At 38.8% G+C, this 17,750-nt stretch overlaps 2 protein-coding genes across 3 annotated transcripts in view; both read left to right on the top strand.

The window, feature by feature from the left end:
• LOC145554009 (NACHT, LRR and PYD domains-containing protein 3-like) overlaps positions 1-17,750 on the top strand; it is a 143,207-nt gene that overhangs the window by 120,279 nt on the left and 5,178 nt on the right. The gene's annotated exons all lie outside the window — the stretch shown is intronic.
• Positions 11,006-17,505, top strand: LOC145553989 (protein NLRC3-like). 2 transcript variants are annotated; one of them, XM_081613208.1, is made up of 5 exons: positions 11,006-11,156; positions 12,560-12,594; positions 13,285-13,566; positions 13,995-15,825; positions 17,273-17,505. In XM_081613208.1, exons 2-5 carry the CDS (start codon positions 12,567-12,569, stop codon positions 17,280-17,282), a joined length of 2,151 nt encoding a protein of 716 aa, XP_081469334.1. In that variant the 5' UTR covers positions 11,006-11,156; positions 12,560-12,566; the 3' UTR covers positions 17,283-17,505. The 2 variants fall into 2 exon arrangements, with proteins under 2 accessions (XP_081469334.1, XP_081469335.1); XM_081613209.1 differs by having other exon boundaries at positions 17,276-17,505.

Raw genomic sequence — 17,750 nt, forward strand, 5'->3', positions numbered from 1 at the left:
TTCCTTTTGAACCTTTATTAAAAGAATTACAGACAACGTATGTGAATTTTATGACCAAGCTTTTGCAAAAGGAGAAGACTCAGCAAACTGCTCCTCTGAGTCGTTCACAGAGCGTTCTGCCTCACTCTGCTTGAGCAGGCCTTTTATTTGGGAAAACATAGTCAGAAAAGATGAACAATAAGACTGGCGGCAAGCTCCATCTAACACACAGGTCATCTAGCTCTTTCCCTTGAGAGCGAACTCCGGAGGGAGCAATCAGTTCACCGGAACACCGATATTCAACACAACAATCAAAAGGTATTCGCATCACGTCATTTACTGACTCACATTAGACTGAACGTTGATTAACATTAGACTGAATATGACTAAAGTAACTAACAAAAATGATAATACCAAAACATCTCTGACATTCCCCCCTTTCTATCATTTCACCATGTGTGTAAACTTTCTTCAAAAGTTGATGAATCTTGAATAAATGAATAAATGCATAAATCTTGTTTTTCTTCTAATCTAAACATAGAAAATACAATGAAATAAATGAAAAAATAAAAGAAACAGCAAAAATGAAATGCAGTCTTCTCATCACTAGCAGCACTTGTTTTCACATTTTCAGTGGGAATCATTCAGCAAACAAATTAATTTATCATTGATTACAGCACTTTGTCATCAGAAATATTCAAACAAGTCATCTTCATTTGTGTCATAGGTTATTTTCATCAGCTGATAGCTGACCACAGCAGTGTTGAATGTCTTACGTATCAAACGTCGAAGGCATGGAATGACGCATCCTGTAAACAGGCAAAAAAGAATCAACACAGTCAGAAACGGTGTTACAATCTTCAACAGTAAATTCCACCATGGTCCGGAAATGAGCCACGAAAGAAGATCCTTGTGCTGCTCCTTCCACGTAATGTTTAAGCTCCTCCAGCTCATGTAAAGCATCAGAAATAGTCCCACCAGTTCCTGTTTCGTCAGGAACGAATGTACAGCACGCTGAACCAATGATTTTGCAGACACCACCTTGAGAGGCTGTGTGCAAGTCCAGCACAACACGATTTTGCAAAACCATGTGTCTCAGTTCAGTCAGCACTCTCACGATGCCATTGGCCAGCTGACGTGTGCTGTTGATGAGTCACAGTAATCCATATCTGTGATTTTCAACGTGATCTCGAACCTCTCCTACTCCGACCCATGGAAACAGGCCTTGCATGAACTTTTCTCCAAGATTCCAGATTTTAAATTCCCAAGGAACTCCAGTGTCAATCGTGAGGCCTCCCAAGCGTTTGACCTCTGGTATAACTGCAGGCTTGGAGCGGGCAGCTAGAACATGATGTCCTTTCCTGATGAATGCAATTGGGCTGGTTAAGGGGACCAAGGCACACAGTCCTCCCTAATAGTGTGGCAAGACCATGTAAGCTCCATTTCCACACAGGAAGTACCAGTCTGCCATCACCCGAGAACCATAGTTTCCAGGCACTATGGCGCTACACAGTGTTGTCTCCTGCTGTCCTCTCATCCCATGTGAAACTCCTCTCCTGAAGCAAGTTGTCACAGTCTGGGTTGTCCTTCCAGACTTTGCAGTCGGGGGTCGCCCTTTGACCCCTGCAGGCAATGCAGTTGATGTAATTCGGTGTCGTTTTGCAGTAGGTGTTACACAAATTCCAAGATAACATCCCAAGAGAAACATGTCCGTCGTTGAAAACGCAGATCCTCAGAGACCCGGGTTTAGCTCCTGCTAAAGAAATGTCTCTGGTATTTTCCATGCGGTTAGTGAGAACAGTTGAAACGGGAGTACGTCAGCATTAAATTAACAGTTCATAGATCCAAAAAGCCCTTTCGCAGCATCTCCTGTACGAAGTAGAACAGAATAACCCTTTTTGCACCATTCACATTTTCTTCTTTTCATTGGCACGCTGAGTCGTGGTTGTGTGCTCAGGCCATAGAGACACATCTGCTTGTCATCAGTGATGTGTCCTGCATGCAGACCTGAGTTGTGTGTGGCGATTGCCAGCTGCGCACACACATAGCAGTTCACCTCTTTCTCCTCATGAGCAGTGCTGTACATCAGCTGCCACCACAGGTTGGTGCTGTAGTCATGTGGGTGGAAAGTGAGGTCACTTCCTCCTCCAAACATCAGACATGCTGCAGTCACAGCGCAGTAGAAGATCCATCTGGTATATGGAGTCCCCATTGCTGCTGGGTGCGCAGAGATGTCAAAACCCCCCAAACTAAAGAGTGAGAATCTTAAGCGTTTCTTCACAGGGTTTGAGACAAACCACCCTTAAAAATGGAACCACTTTGCAGCCCGGGCTTCCTCTCTACTCAGGATTAGGGGTCCAACACTCTCTGCAGCTTGCAGTGACTGAGATGTATCCTGTCTTTCAGCAATCTTTACAGCTGTTGGTGTTGTCATCAGCACCTGGATGATGACAACTGGACAATTTCCCACCGTGGACTCGTCCAGTTCTTTTGTTTGATGACTTTGACGTAGACCCAGTCTCCTGGCTCGATGGGAGCGGCCTCCTGTGAAGGAAGAGAATCAGAAGGCAGTAAATTTGCACAGGACACTTCCTTCAGTTTAAGAGTTCTGATCGTATAATCTGCTAATGTTTGTTTTTCATCTGCTTTCTGTAAGTCTGGAGCAAACAAAGGCAATCTGTAAGCTCTCCCATGAATTATTTCTAAAGGTGTTAAACCATTTGCTGTTGGGGTGATTCTCATATAGAGCTTCACCAAGGCTAAACATTCTGGCCAGGGTCAGCCAGTGTCTGCCATGCATTTTCTTAATCTGCTTTTCACAGTACCATTAGTTTTTTCCACAAGCCCTGCACTCTGTGGGTGATAGGCACAGTGGTTTTTAAATGTCATTCCCAAGTGAACAGCCATGTTTTGTTTCACTTGTCACTGTAAACAGTCTGTGGAATGTTATGTGTTGGCAGCTAACCTTTGCTGCCGTCAAAGCATCTACATGCTTTGCTGGAATTATTTCAACCCATTTAGAGAAAGCATCAATCATCATCTAACAGTATTTGTTAATTCAAAAGTTCATAACCAACATTTTTTTTATGTAAGAATTTAGTAGTTATATAGTATTACCTCACCCTTTTCCCCTTCCCTCCCTTTTTACACATGGCATTGCCCATGTGTCATAATCTTTAGCTTCAAATAAAGTCTGTGGGAGGAACAATAGGTAATTCAGGTCAACTCAGGTTTACTGCTTTCTCAAAACCTCTAATATAAGTTTTTTTTTATTTATTTATTGACTATCAATCAAATCTAGATGAAAGTCTTTTAGACTGGAATCTAGAAAATGTTGCTTTTATTCACAATCATCAGTTTTTAGTAGCCATTTACATCTACCAGGTTTCTTAAAGTCTCAGACTTTCACTTAAACTTGTATTTCAGACAAGTTAACAGCGTAAGTTTTTTATATTTTAAATTAAATGGTCAATAATTTTATCTGTTACTCAATTTTGTGGTAAAATTTCTTTCTTCTCATAATAATTTTCATTTATCCCAATATAAAATACACAAACATAATCTCAATCAATTTGTAGATTCTTTATAGAATTCAACTCTAAGTTAAATGTTTCAGTTAAATGCAAAGAAATATTTCAGAATATTTCAACACTGCACTATAAATTATTTTAAACACTTAGATATGTTTAATTTTAGTTCCAAACTAGTATTTATTTTAAAGGGGAAAAAATATAATAAAATATTTGCAAATCATTATTAGCTTTGAATCTGTAATGATTTTTAGCTGGTGTAACTTAGCCGTATCACGCTATCAGTTTTATTTTTTTTTCTTAACTTTTAGTCATTACAGTTTTTTTCTTCATAGTTTCCCAATCTATGACTTGTGGGCCCTAAGAGGATCACTGCTCCTTCTGTTAAGGACTGAGTCAACGGGTACAAAATGAACAATTTTATCTAACATTTTACCTAATAACCTTCAAAATGTTCTTTTCTAGATAGATAATTCCTGTATGCAAACAGGATTAGTGAGCACATTCTCTATCACAGTGGTGTGTGTATAACTTATCTCACATTTTCCCTTTCTGTCTCGTTTCCCCCTCCTGCTGATGACGTCGCTGCAGCTGGTCCTCCCTCCGTCTCTCCTCCAGCTCCCTGTCAGTCCAACTGGCTCTGGTGTTGGATTATTTATAAGTTGTCCAGATCGTCCCTTTGTGAATGTCCAGGTTGTCCACCAATGAAACAAGCGGCAACAGTTCAGTTTGCTTTCTTTTTCTTTAAAACACATTATTTTCCTTCTCTACGCTGATGCCAAAGAGTAAACCAGCGAGGGTTGTAAGAGTTCAGTTGGAGCCAAACACGGAGATATAGTTCCAGTCCAAATGTCCAGCAGGACGCCATACAGTAGTTCTGCTGCATGGCAGTTCCCAGATGTCCAGGAATTAGGATCAGCAGACACTTTAGTGCCTTCAGTGTCCAGGTGGTAGAAATCGTCCTGTCCTTTCTCGCTTCTTTATCAAATGTCATTGGCTGGTGATGAAGGAGGGACGTCATCTGATCGGCCGAACAGGTCTGAGTTGAGGTCAGAGGTCAGACGCACTGCAGCGAGGATCAGACAGAGGAAAAGGAAAGAAGCAAATAAGAGTCAATTAGGGTTTGTTCATCTTTCTGTTTTTTTTTCTTTTTACACAAACAATTTCCATATAACTTTTTTCTTTTCATCGTATAGTTTTTTAGCCACTTATTACCCAACATTTTAAGAAGTCATTTCCTTTGCTGCATAATGTACATTTCATTTATTCTGGCGTTAGGTAAATGTATCTTGAAGGAGAATAACACTTAAATAAAAGTCCAACAAGGATATTCATTTAGAATCAAAAATAACTCAACCTGAATTACCATGATAGATATAATGAATGTAATAAAAGTCATTAATGAAGGGGAAGAAACTCAACCCAGACTAACTTTAGTTTCTGCTTCACAGAGTATGAAGTTAAATTTGTTTCCCAATTATTCAATGGAAAAAAAAACTAACCTCAGTTAAGTAAAATAAAATTGTAATCAAAACGTTTGGAATTGTAATGATTTTTCTAAACAAAAAGTTTTGTTTAAAAGACTTCTTTTAAACTAAATAACTAATTTTTACCAAACATAAACATTTATTTGCACACATCATAAATCTTGTGTTGTGATTTTAGGTCCTGCTCAAGACGTCATGTGAGAATCACAAGTTTGATGCAGCTCTGCTTTCCTGAATGGACCATCTTCATCTCCACTGCAGCAAACAGGCAGATCTTTTTATATAGATTACAGTCACTAAAAGGTTGCATTGTGCCCTTGTTCATATTTTTAATAGTGTAATTCTGTAAAGACAGCATATGTCTGGTGGTCCGGCTCTGATTTACATATCTTGTTAAATTGCGGGTTTGAATATTGCCAGAGGTGTGACCAAGTCACTGTGTTGCAAGTTTCAAGTAAGTTTCAAGTCTCTGTCCTCAAGTCCGAGTCAAGTCTCAAGTCAGGAACCTTTAATTTCAAGTCATTTTTATTTATTTATTTTTTTTATAATTTGCAATTATACATGAAATTCAAATCATAGACCATTTGTTCCTTTTAAAATCTGTTTTTATCTCAAATGATAGAACATGTGCAGCTGAACACAAAGTATATAAAACATTTTTAAATTGGGCCTCTTTATTGCGCAGTTCTGTTTAACTTGATATTTAATAAAAAAGATGAAAATTTTTCTGCATTTATTTCTAAGTATGTTAGTTTCAGTCCTCCGTAAATATGGGCCAGATATTCTAAACACAACATTTATTTGGGACAGTCACTGTATTTGGTCTGTTTTAACAAATAAACCACATGAAAAAATCAAAATCATTGCAAATAAAGTGGAGTGGTTTTGAATTTGGATGTGATGGTAAAATAAATATCTGTCAGGCCAAGTGGGTTAAATCTACAGCCAATTTCACATCAATATTGATAAAAACATGTTGTGTGAATCAAGCTGGTCAGAATCACTAAACACAAAATAATGAGCTCATTATTTTATGTCTTACTCAGTTTACTATCCCACTTAGTGTTATATTCAGGGTCAGTGACTTTGTACAATTTTTATTTTTACAGAAATTTTTGAAAAGACATTTGTTTTTCCAGCAAAGCTATACTACTTGGGTTCTGTGCGACATGTGACAGTCAGTCAGTGCATTAAGTCAAAAACAGTTGACTTAATGCACTGACTGCAGTAAACAATATATTGTCAATATAATTTCCCAACGTAATTATCCTGACGGCTTTAAAACTTTTACACAGTCATATTTCAGTTTTAGATGTTATATTTCATTATTATTGTTACACTATCAGAAGCAGTATGTTAGAAAATGCAGCAAAGGCATTTCTACGTTAAATTTAAATATTGTAGAGTTAAATGTGAGGCCCACTGTGTGACAGATGAACCTCGACCCAAACTGAAGAATGAGGAAACATTCCTGCACAGCAGAGACACAAACTCATAAACATCTTCCAGTAAACGCCTACTGCACGTTCAAACTTGTAGCAGTGTGATGCCTCCAGGCTAAAAGAGGCCGAAGCTTAAAGAACATTATGTTCAGAATGAAAGAGGTTCAGGTGAGAATCAAAGTTTCCTTCAGATCAAACACACCAACCGTCCTTAGATGATACTGGACCGGCTCATCATCATGATGGACAGAGAGACTCTGTTCCCTGAGTTCAGGTCCAGAATCTGCTTTCTGTTCCGGAGCCCCGCTCACTATCCACCGGCTTCCTGAGCTAATAACACGGTGCACATTATTTATGGAGGCATTTGAAGGACCGGGTTTATGGTAAATCATCACCAATTTAACCCGGAGTACACATGCTAACACGAAGTTAGCTAAAGTCAACTATCTTACAGCAAAAGAAAAGCGCCACCTATCGTCTTTGTGAAGCTTCAAATGCCGGACAAAGTTGGACAAAGTCGTGGCATCTCCATCCGATATTCTCTTCTTACATGTTTCACAAGTTGCAGTTCGTTTTTTATTCTTAAGTTCATAACGTACGTAGCCAAAAGAAATTACTCACGGAAGCATATTCGAGCGGTTATTTCGTCTTTCGTCCCTGAGCTATGCAGCGTCGCCGCGTTTTTTAAAAATCCTGTTAATTTGATTGGTTGAGCTGCAGCTACGCACACAGGAGAAACAGAGGGACGGTCTGCGCATATTGATACGGAATTAGTGAAATTAATTAATGACGCCACTTTATAAATAATGTGTTTTAACTTTTAAGACTTTGAGTAAAAATATCAAGTCTTTTCAAGTAAACAGCTTCAAATTGAGTCAATTCCCAAGTCAATGGCATGAAAAGTCAAAGTCAAGTCCGAGTCTTTGAACATTTTTTCAAGTCAAGTCTCAAGTTGTGATTTTAACGACTCGAGTCCAAGTCATGTGACTCGAGTCCAAGTCATGTGACTCGAGTCCAAGTCATGTGACTCGAGTCCAAGTCATGTGACTCGAGTCTAAGTTCTTCTGCCCAGATAATTTATTTATATCTTAATAAATCCAGTGGACATGCAGAGGAGATAATAATGTTCCTGTAAAGGTGATCACAGTCAAAATACGTTTTACACCAAGATTGAATCTTTGCAGGGAAAGAAAACTAAACAAACTGACGGCTTTAAAACTTTTACACAGTAATATTTCATTTTTAGATGAAATTCTTCATTTTAATTTTTTACCAAAGACATTTCTACGTTAAATTTAAATATTGTAGAGTTAAATGTGAGGCTGACTGTGTGACAGATGAACCTCGACCCAAACTGAAGAATGAGGAAACATTCCTGCACAGCAGAGACACAAACTCATAAACATCTTCCAGTAAACGCCTACTGCACGTTCAAACTTGTAGCAGTGTGATGCCTCCAGGCTAAAAGAGGCCGAAGCTTAAAGAACATTATGTTCAGAATGAAAGAGGTTCAGGTGAGAATCAAAGTTTCCTTCAGATCAAACACACCAACCGTCCTTAGATGATACTGGACCGGCTCATCATCATGATGGACAGAGAGACTCTGTTCCCTGAGTTCAGGTCCAGAATCTGCTTTCTGTTCCGGAGCCCCGCTCACTATCCACCGGCTTCCTGAGCTAATAACACGGTGCACATTATCTGTGGAGGCATTTGAAGGACCGGATTTATGGTAAATCATCACCAATTTAACCCAGAATACACATGCTAACACGAAGTTAGCTAAAGTCAACTATCTTACAAGAAAAGCGCCACCTACCGTCTTTGTGAAGCTTCAAATGCCGGACAAAGTTGGACAAAGTCGTGGCATCTCCATCCGATATTCTCTTCTTGCATGTTTTACAAGTTGCAGTTCGTTTTTTATTCTAAAGTTCATAATCTACGTAGCCAAAGAAATTACTCGCATATTCCAGCCGTTATTTCTCTTTCGTCCCCTGAGCTCTGCAGCGTCGCCGCATTTTTAAAAATCCTGTTAATTTGATTGGTTGAGCTGCAGCTACGCACACATACATACATAAGGAGAGGAGAGACAGAGGGACGGTCTGCGCATATTGATACGGAATGAGTGAAATTAATTAATGACGCCACTTTATAAATAATGTGTTTTAAATTTTAAGACTTTGAGTAAAAATATCAAGTCTTTTCAAGTAAACAGCTTCAAGTTGAGTCAAGTCCCAAGTCAGTGGCATGAAAGTCAAAGTCAAGTCCGAGTCTTTAAACATTTTTTCAAGTCAAGTCTCAAGTAGTGATTTTAACGACTCGAGTCCAAGTCATGTGACTCGAGTCCAAGTCATGTGACTCGAGTCCGAGTCATGTGACTCGAGTCCAAGTCATGTTACTCGAGTCCAAGTCATGTGACTCGAGTCCAAGTCATGTTACTCGAGTCCAAGTCATGTGACTCGAGTCCAAGTCATATGACTCGAGTCCAAGTCATGTGACTCGAGTCCCCACCTCTGAATATTGCAATACTTTTCTATAACAAAATAGACCTGCAGAAAGAAATTACTAATAAAATATCTCACATAGGCATAGTGTTATGCTCTATATGGAGATCTTCGTTAGCTTTGATTGTACATGTCACATTTTTGTAATTTGTCACTGTTTATTAAATTCTGAAAGCAGTTTGTTAATATTCTGTCCTGCAATAGGGTTAGATGGAGCCTCTTTTGTTGTTGAGCACCTGCCTCTTTAGTGGCCTCTGCACGGGCCTGGTACCATGACATGCGTTGTTTTGTGTTATCTGTTCAAAGGGAATTGTTATTAATATTATTATTATTATTATTATAGACGTTACTATTTCTCCCCTACTGTGTAATCAATTAAACTGTACGGTCAGTTAAATTTAAGTCATTAGAGCTTAAAGTATATTTGTTCATTATAACATGTCCATGTTAAATTATTTAACATAATTAATCCTCTCTTAATTATTGACTCAAATAAATTAGTGCCCTTGAAATGTAGCTACATTTGAGAAATGTTCTTTTATGTACATCTGTGATCTCTAAATTAATTGGTGAATTGTTTAATTTGGCAATTTGATATTGTCACAGTTGGTGAGAGTTGATACTATTTACTGAAGTGAAAGTTATGTGGTTGTTTGATAACAGAAGGACACAAGAATATGATTGTACTAATGATTTCATCATTTCAAGGATTTTTAATAAAGAGACAGAGTTTGGGGAAGAAGACGGCGGTCGTTCTTTTTTTTTCCACTGACGCTGTTCATCGTTACAGGCTCTCCACCAAGATCAAAGGGGAAGCAGAAACACAGCAGAAGAAGAAAAAACAAAACGTCATTTGTTACAATGTGAGCTGAGACGTGTAACATCAGTAACTTCAGTGTTACACCTCTGAAATATGTTTTGCAGTTTCTCTTATTGTGATACAGTAAATGGTTCACTTGAACATTTAATTTCCTGATAGAATAATAAATCTACGAACTAAATGTACTTACAGGAGAATTTAATCCCTTGTGTTTTACTTTGAAAGAATCTAAAGGAAGTACTATTCCCATATCAGCTCTAGCTTCACTATGGTTGTATTTACACATGGAGTCCACTAGGGGGCAGAAGGCTGCGTTAGCAGTTAGCTATACTGGTCCAAAAGTTACTGAATGATAAAAAATATTTCCTCCTTTCTGGGTTTTTTTCTTCTGCTCAGATAATTTATTTATATCTTAATAAATCCAGTGGACATGCAGAGGAGATAATAATGTTCCTGTAAAGGTGATCACAGTCAAAATACGTTTTACACCAAGATTGAATCTTTGCAGGGAAAGAAAACTAAACAAACTGACGGCTTTAAAACTTTTACACAGTAATATTTCATTTTTAGATACAATTCTTCATTTTTATTTTTTACCCTTAATTGTTACACTATCAGAAGCAGTATGTTAGAAAATGCAGCAAACAAAGACATTTCTACGTTAAATTTAAATATTGTAGAGTTAAATGTGAGGCCGACTGTGTGACAGATGAACCTCGACCCAAACTGAAGAATGAGGAAACATTCCTGCACAGCAGAGACACAAACTCATAAACATCTTCCAGTAAACGCCTACTGCACGTTCAAACTTGTAGCAGTGTGATGCCTCCAGGCTAAAAGAGGCCGAAGCTTAAAGAACATTATGTTCAGAATGAAAGAGGTTCAGGTGAGAATCAAAGTTTCCTTCAGATCAACATTAAACAAGATTAAATAAATTAATAAAATCTGTATCTGATAATATGAACATATCAGAGTCGTGTCAACATGTGGAGAAACTTCAACATTTCAAGGTTCTTGGCTCTTTGGCTCAGATCAGAATAAGCAGAAACTATTATTAGTTTTATTGCTCTTGTGTTTCTGAGCAGAAACTTGTTGGTTGTTGAAGTTTTTTATAGATAAAACTGAAAATCTCCATTAATTTAATAAAATATTGATTAAAAATACTAAATATATTTAAAACAAAGAACATTTAAACCAAAATGTGAATTTATTGTTTATAAACATTTATTTCCTGGTATCAATGATCAGACAGGATTCCTGTCATTTCAACAGGTGAACACACCTCTGCTGTCAGAGGGGGCGGAGCCTGAGGTGGGTCCGGTTCAGGTTCTGGAGAATCGGGTCCAGTTCTCCAGTTCGCTCCGACTCGGTTTGTGTGAACAGAAGGAGAATCTAAGGTGAGTTTTAACTCCACTTTCTACTGGTTTCCAGTCCTGACTGGGTTTTCTCTCTTTGAGCTGCTGGACAGAACCAGAACTGGGCCTGGTTCTGGTTCTGGTTCTGGTTCAGAGCTGCAGCACCTGATTTCAACCAGGAACTCTGAGTTTTCATCTGTAACCCAGACAACCAGCTGAGTTTGCTCCCAGTTTCATAGTGGAGTCAAACTGGTACCAGTAGGTTCTGAGTGTTTGTGGCCCGGCTGAGATATCTGGGTTCTGGTTGGTGGAGGGAAAATATTTCAATATGAAGTCAATAATTTATTGATCAGAGAGGATTTATCTGGGCTTTCATCAGTAGATTGAATCAGTCTGTGGTGACAGAGGACAGCTGATCACATTTCAGTCAATTATTGATCAATAATAAGTGATTATGGTGACATAACAACACAGCGCCCCCTAGAGTATGTAAAAACATCCACAGCTGTTATTTAGACCTGAACAGAGTTAAAACATCAAAACCAGTAAAAACTATTGGACCCTATTTACACACCCAGCAGGAAGTCAGCCATTTTGGATCAAATGTTTTGTTTTATTTTTCATTTCTTTATATTTTTGACATTTTGACCTTACAAGTAAAAAGTTAACTAAAACTCTGAGATTTGGTTGTGAAAGCTCAGATGTTTAAGTTTCTTTAATACCAAGAAAACTTTCCTCCACTCCAACCATCACTCTATTTCTGAGTTTTTAAAATAATTTAGCAAATATTTGCGTAATTATTGGTTCAATCAAAGTAATAATTTACTCTTAATAGTAACTCTGTTTACATGTTTTATATTTTAATCACTGAAATCTTTCACTGATATTTCCAGCCTTCATTTTCTCCATTAGTCTGAACTTGTTTTAATCAAACAAATCTAAGTTCCTTATGAAGTAAATAAACCTACTTATTGTTAAATCTTTATTTTTGGTTCAGTGCTAAATGTCTGTGTTTATGTAATATAAATGAACTGAGAGTCTCTTTAGAATCACTGCAGCTTTTCCTCTTTGGGTTGGTGGCAGGATGTTTTCTGCAGCTGATGCTGCCACCTGGTGGCAGGAGCCACACATTACAGTCAGATGGCAAAAAGCAAGAGGTGAAGATGTTTACATCTCAACCTGAAGAAAATCAGACGAACAGTCTGGAACGTCATTTCTTGTAAAGAAAGATGTGATAAATGTATTTTTATACCACAGATGTTTTTTAATAGTTTGCTCTGACATTGTAGCTTTCATGATTACATAATTATGTTTTTCTTTAGGGGTCTGTGCTTGTGTGTTTTAAATAAGTACTTTTAGGGTATTTATAGTTCCCATTCCAACTGCATAAAATAAACTATTCATGAAATAAAGTCTGAAACATAACGAATCTTCATGTTTTCCAGGTAAAAGATGGCAGAGAAACAGGAAGAGGATTTTGGTAAGTGATCAGAAGCAGAAACGAATAATCTTAAAGGAACAAACTGACCAATCACAGCCTGTTTTCATGCTTCCTGTTCAGTGAAGCTCTGGTGGAAACATTGTGAGTTTCTGTGAAACCTGAAGGTAAAAACTGAACTCAGATGGAAACTAAAAGTAACCGAAGTGAAGAACAGGCCAGCAGCTCTGATACTTCAGGAATATTTACTATATACACTGATTAACTTATCCAGTAATCACATCATTTATTAATAATTTATCTCAGACATTCTGTGTCTTTTATTCCATCACTTGGTGTCAGAGATGCTAAAGTTTAGAGATGGAGATGAAAAAAGAAAAGTGATGAAAATGTTAATCAGTCAATATTTTCATCACAATATTCACCAATAATATCATAATTTCCTTTTTTCCTAAAATAGTGCAGCTCCATATTTAGAAGGTGTTTCTTTTATTGTTCTTCCTGCAGTGAGGAAAGAAAGTGATGAACCAGAAGCTTCATTTGGTCTCATGTAGACAGAATCAGTGGTCGTCACTCAGATATGAGGCAGAAACACAACAACAGGTTTAGACCTGAGGAGCTGATCAACAGACTCTGAATCTCTGGATGGAGCAACATGAATAGTTGATCTTCATCACGTTTTTCTCTCAGACATCAGTTTGAATTAATTATGTTTCTGATTTCTGCCTGCAGAGAAAAAACTTTTCAAGGTTCGCATTGAGTTTGTGGAAAGAGTTTCTGAGGAAATCCTGAATCAGCTCCTTGATGGCCTTGAGGCAGATGGCATCTTTAAACGTTCAGAGAAAGAAGAAATTCTTCAAAAGAACCAAACCAGAGCAAACAAGGCCCGGGACACCATCGATGCTGTGATGAAGAAAGGACAGAGAGCCAGTAGATTGATGATCAAACGTCTTCTCAACATAGATCCTACCCTGTCCAGCCAGCTGAGTTTGTCCTCCGACTTCTCTGATTTAGGTTAGTCCCTTCACCAATCATGACTGGGTGGAAGTGAACTCATCCAACAGTGACTAATTATAACAAAAATAAATGGAGCATTATGGTTGCACTCCACCTGCTGGGCTGTAGGTCAGAAACTATAGAAAAGTTTTCCAGTAGATTGGCAGGAGGCGACTCTTAGTGTGAAAACACCTTGAATGTTCAGCATGATGTTTGTAGTCCAGTCAATTTATTAACAAGCAAAGCTGTACCATAAAGCTCCATGACTCGTTTTCTTCATGATTTGAATGTTTCATGTTTCTTCTGAATGAAATCCTCCTCATGGTCTATAATTTGAATGAGTTCTTTCTTTAAACATCCTGATTAAGAAACAATCAAATTAAAATTTAATCAATTGAGTCTTAATTTTTTCAAGTGTTTCATCTTGTGTTTCTATCTCTGTTCAGATTTTGATGATCGATGTCAACATGACCTCAAAAAGTCTCTTCTGGACACGTTCCAATCTATCTGTGAAGGCATTGCAATACGTGGAGAGAAAACCTCTCTGAATGATATTTACACAGAGCTCTACATCTTAGAAGGAGGAACTGCAGGGGTCAACCAGGAACATGAGATCAGACAGATTGAAACAGCATCCTGTAATCAAGGAACAAAAATAAACCTGGAAGACGTCTTTAAACCCAACCCTGGTAGAAAGCAACGGATCAGAACAGTGCTGACCATGGGAGTAGCTGGCATTGGAAAAACACTGTTAACACAGAAGTTCACTCTGGACTGGGCTGAAGGCAGAACCAACCAGAACATCGACTTCATATTTCCATTCACTTTCAGAGAGCTGAATAACTTGAGAGAAGAAACTTTCAGCTTGGTGGAACTGATTCATCACTTCTTTGATCAAATTAAAGACGCAGAAATCCGCAGCTTTAAAAAGTTTCAGGTTCTGTTCATCTTTGATGGTCTGGATGAAAGTCGACTTCGTCTGGACTTCCAGAAGAATCCAGTCCTGACTAACCCTTCAAAGTCCACCTCACTGGATGTTCTGCTGACAAACCTCATCATTGGGAAACTGCTTCCCTCTGCTCTCCTCTGGATAACCACACGACCTGCAGCAGCCAGTTTGATCCCAGATAAACCTATTGACAGGGTCATAGAGGTCAGAGGGTTCACTGACCCCCAGAAGGAGGAGTACTTCAGGAAGAGATTCAAAGATGAAGAGGAGAAGGCCAGCAGGGTCATCTCCCACATCCAGAAATCAAAAAGTCTCCACATCATGTGTCACATCCCAGTTTTCTGCTGGATCACTGCTAAAGTTCTGGAGCAAATGATGAAGACCAGAGAGGGAGGAGAGCTGCCCAAGACCCTGACTGAGATGTACATAGAGTTCCTGCTGCTTCAGTTCACAATCAAGGAGGAAAAGTACAAAGAAGGAGCTGAAGAAGCTCTAGAGAACAAGAAGCTGATTGAGTCTCTAGGTAGTCTGGCTTTAGATCAGCTGCTGGAGGGAAACCTGATCTTCTATGACAAAGACCTCAAACGGTGTGGCATCAACATCAAAGATGCTGCGTTGTTCTCAGGAGTTTTCACTCAGATGTTTAAAAAGGAGAGAGGAACGCGCAACATCTCCGTCTACTCCTTTGTTCATCTGAGCATCCAGGAGTTTCTGGCTGCTGTCTACATGCTCCACTGCTTCACCAGCAGGAGGTCAGAGGTGATCAAGACGTTCCTGGGAGAAAAATACAAAAAAACTTCTCTAGATGAGTTCATGAAGAAAGTCATGGAGAAATCCCTCAGCAGTAAAAATGGCCACCTGGACCTGTTTGTCCGCTTCCTTCATGGTCTCACTGTGGAGTCCAACCAGAGACTCTTAGAGGATCTGCTGGGTCAGACAGAGAACAGTACGGGAACCAGGAAGGGAATGTTAAACAAAATAAAGAAAATATTCACTGGTCATAACTCTCATGACAGAATCTCTCATGACAGAATCTCTCATGACAGAATCATTACCAACCTGAAGGAGATGAACACTAACAGAATCTCTGCTGACAGAAGCATCAACATCTTCTACTGTCTGGTGGAGATGAACGACGTCTCATTTTATCAGGAGATCCAACGGCTGCTGGATTCAGGGAAGAAGCTCTCAGAGACTGATTGTTCAGCTCTGGCCTTCATGCTGCAGATGTCAGAGGTTCTGGATGAGTTGGACCTGGAGAAGTACAACACATTCACAGGTGGACGACTGAGACTGGTTCCAGCTGTGAGGAACTGCAGAAAGGCTCGGTGAGTCCAGATGTTTTCATTGTGTGAATGCCGCCTCAGCACTATTATCCTCCTGTTTCTTCTTCTTTCTTCAAGTTGATTCTGGATGTTTTTGACCTTTAACCACTTCCTTCATCCTCTGGATGATTTCAGCCATTCAAACATCTAAACATTCAGTTCATCCAGGACAGCTGCAGCTTCTGGTTTTTAGACATTTTGATCTTTTTAAAATATTTAACTTTTTATCAGTTTTCAGGTTGAAATGAATAGAAAACCCTGAACCCCAGACAATGTTTGTTTTCTCTAAGATCCAATCAGCCAGAGAGACGTTTTAAACTTTAATCTCCTCTTCACTGATTGAGCTGCTGCTCCATAATTCACCTTTTAGGATCTTTGACTGTTCTTATAAAAAAATTGTTTAGATTTGATGGAAATTTGGACCATTAAAATAAACCATTGCATTAATTATAAACTTTGTGAACAGTGTTGATCATCTTCATCCCGTCATCATCCTCACCTCTTCCTCCTCCCACTAGTTTCCTCTGAGTTTGTAACCGAGACCAAAATGTGGTGATTGTTGTCTGGTTCCAGAAAAAGTCCTGGTTTCTGTCAGATCCTCCCAAAGCTCTGAGAATCTGCTTCCAGAGCTGGAACCATTTTCCTCATCAGCTCTTCATCTGCAGCCTTTGTTGAAGCTGTTAGCTGTCCTCCATGAAGACCTGCAGAGACATGAGCTTCACCTCTTTAGACATCCCAGCCTCTTTAGTTCCTGGAGAACTTTCACTGCTTCACCATGAAGTTGCTGCTGGACCCAAACGCTCCGTCTCCTCCAGGGGTTTTGCTCTTCAGCTCTTTAGGAGTTTAGCAACAATTTCTTCTGACGTCCAAACCTTTGTTCCTCTGAGACGATGGACAGACCACTGCAGAGACATGAGCTTCACCTCTTTAGACATCCCAGCCTCTTTAGTTCCTGGAGAACTTTCACTGCTTCACCCACAACTAGGAGCATCATGTATCTGGTCTGCTCCCAGTTTCCTCTGCGGCATTGTGATGGACCGAGTTAAAACAGGAGGAATCACAGGATATTAATTAGAAAAATAGGTTTTTTTATTTTAACCCAAAGATTATAAAAGGACAAAAAGATGAACTGAGCTCATAAAAGAGGTGAAAGAAACAAAACTGAACTCTGGCAAAAATGTAAACAAACTGGCTGTACAAACAAACATAACTGACCTAACAAAGAAATGACACACAGGGGTTTATATACTGGCTGATCAGACCAATTAAGACACAATAGGGGTAACTAAAATGAATACAATTACAAACACAAAAACAAATAACAGTACAGCTAAGTTTGGCTAAACTAAAGACTCTCAAAATGAAAATCAAAATTATTAAAGTTTAAATACTAATATTTACTTAAATACAAAACTTATCTAACAAAGAAACTACAAATTTCCCCTGCCAGCAGGAACTAGTGGTGTAGTCCAATCAGCATTTAAGCCTGCTGAGCCCTGGCCCCCATCTTTTGTCTGGCCACTCCAAGGCAGGTAAGTACCGGCAAAACACAAACAAAAGGTCAGTCTCAAGCAAACAAATTAAACTTAAGTTGATACAAATGCACATGCTAACTAAATGTGCGCGCCAACATAAAGAACACATGTATCCAAATCAACTAATAAATGTTTTACTGAAACTAAAGTGTTGTGTTTGAATGAAAAAGAAATTGCGCATAAAAGTTACCGACTTCAAAGTGTGGCCATGGATTTGGCCATCACAGGCATCATTTAATCATCTGCTGCTGGGAGCCGCGTTTCTATAGAATTTGCTACTATTATTACTGATGAGGAGGATTCTAGATGCTGCAGCAGCAGATATGGGCTAAACAAACCCAGAGAGGCCAGAGGTCCACAGCAGGCTGGACTTCCTGCTCTGCTCACTTCATT

This window comes from Poecilia reticulata, chromosome 12 (genome assembly GCF_904066995.2).
Source record: "Poecilia reticulata chromosome 12, P_reticulata-male-v2, whole genome shotgun sequence".
NCBI lineage: Eukaryota > Metazoa > Chordata > Actinopteri > Cyprinodontiformes > Poeciliidae > Poecilia > Poecilia reticulata.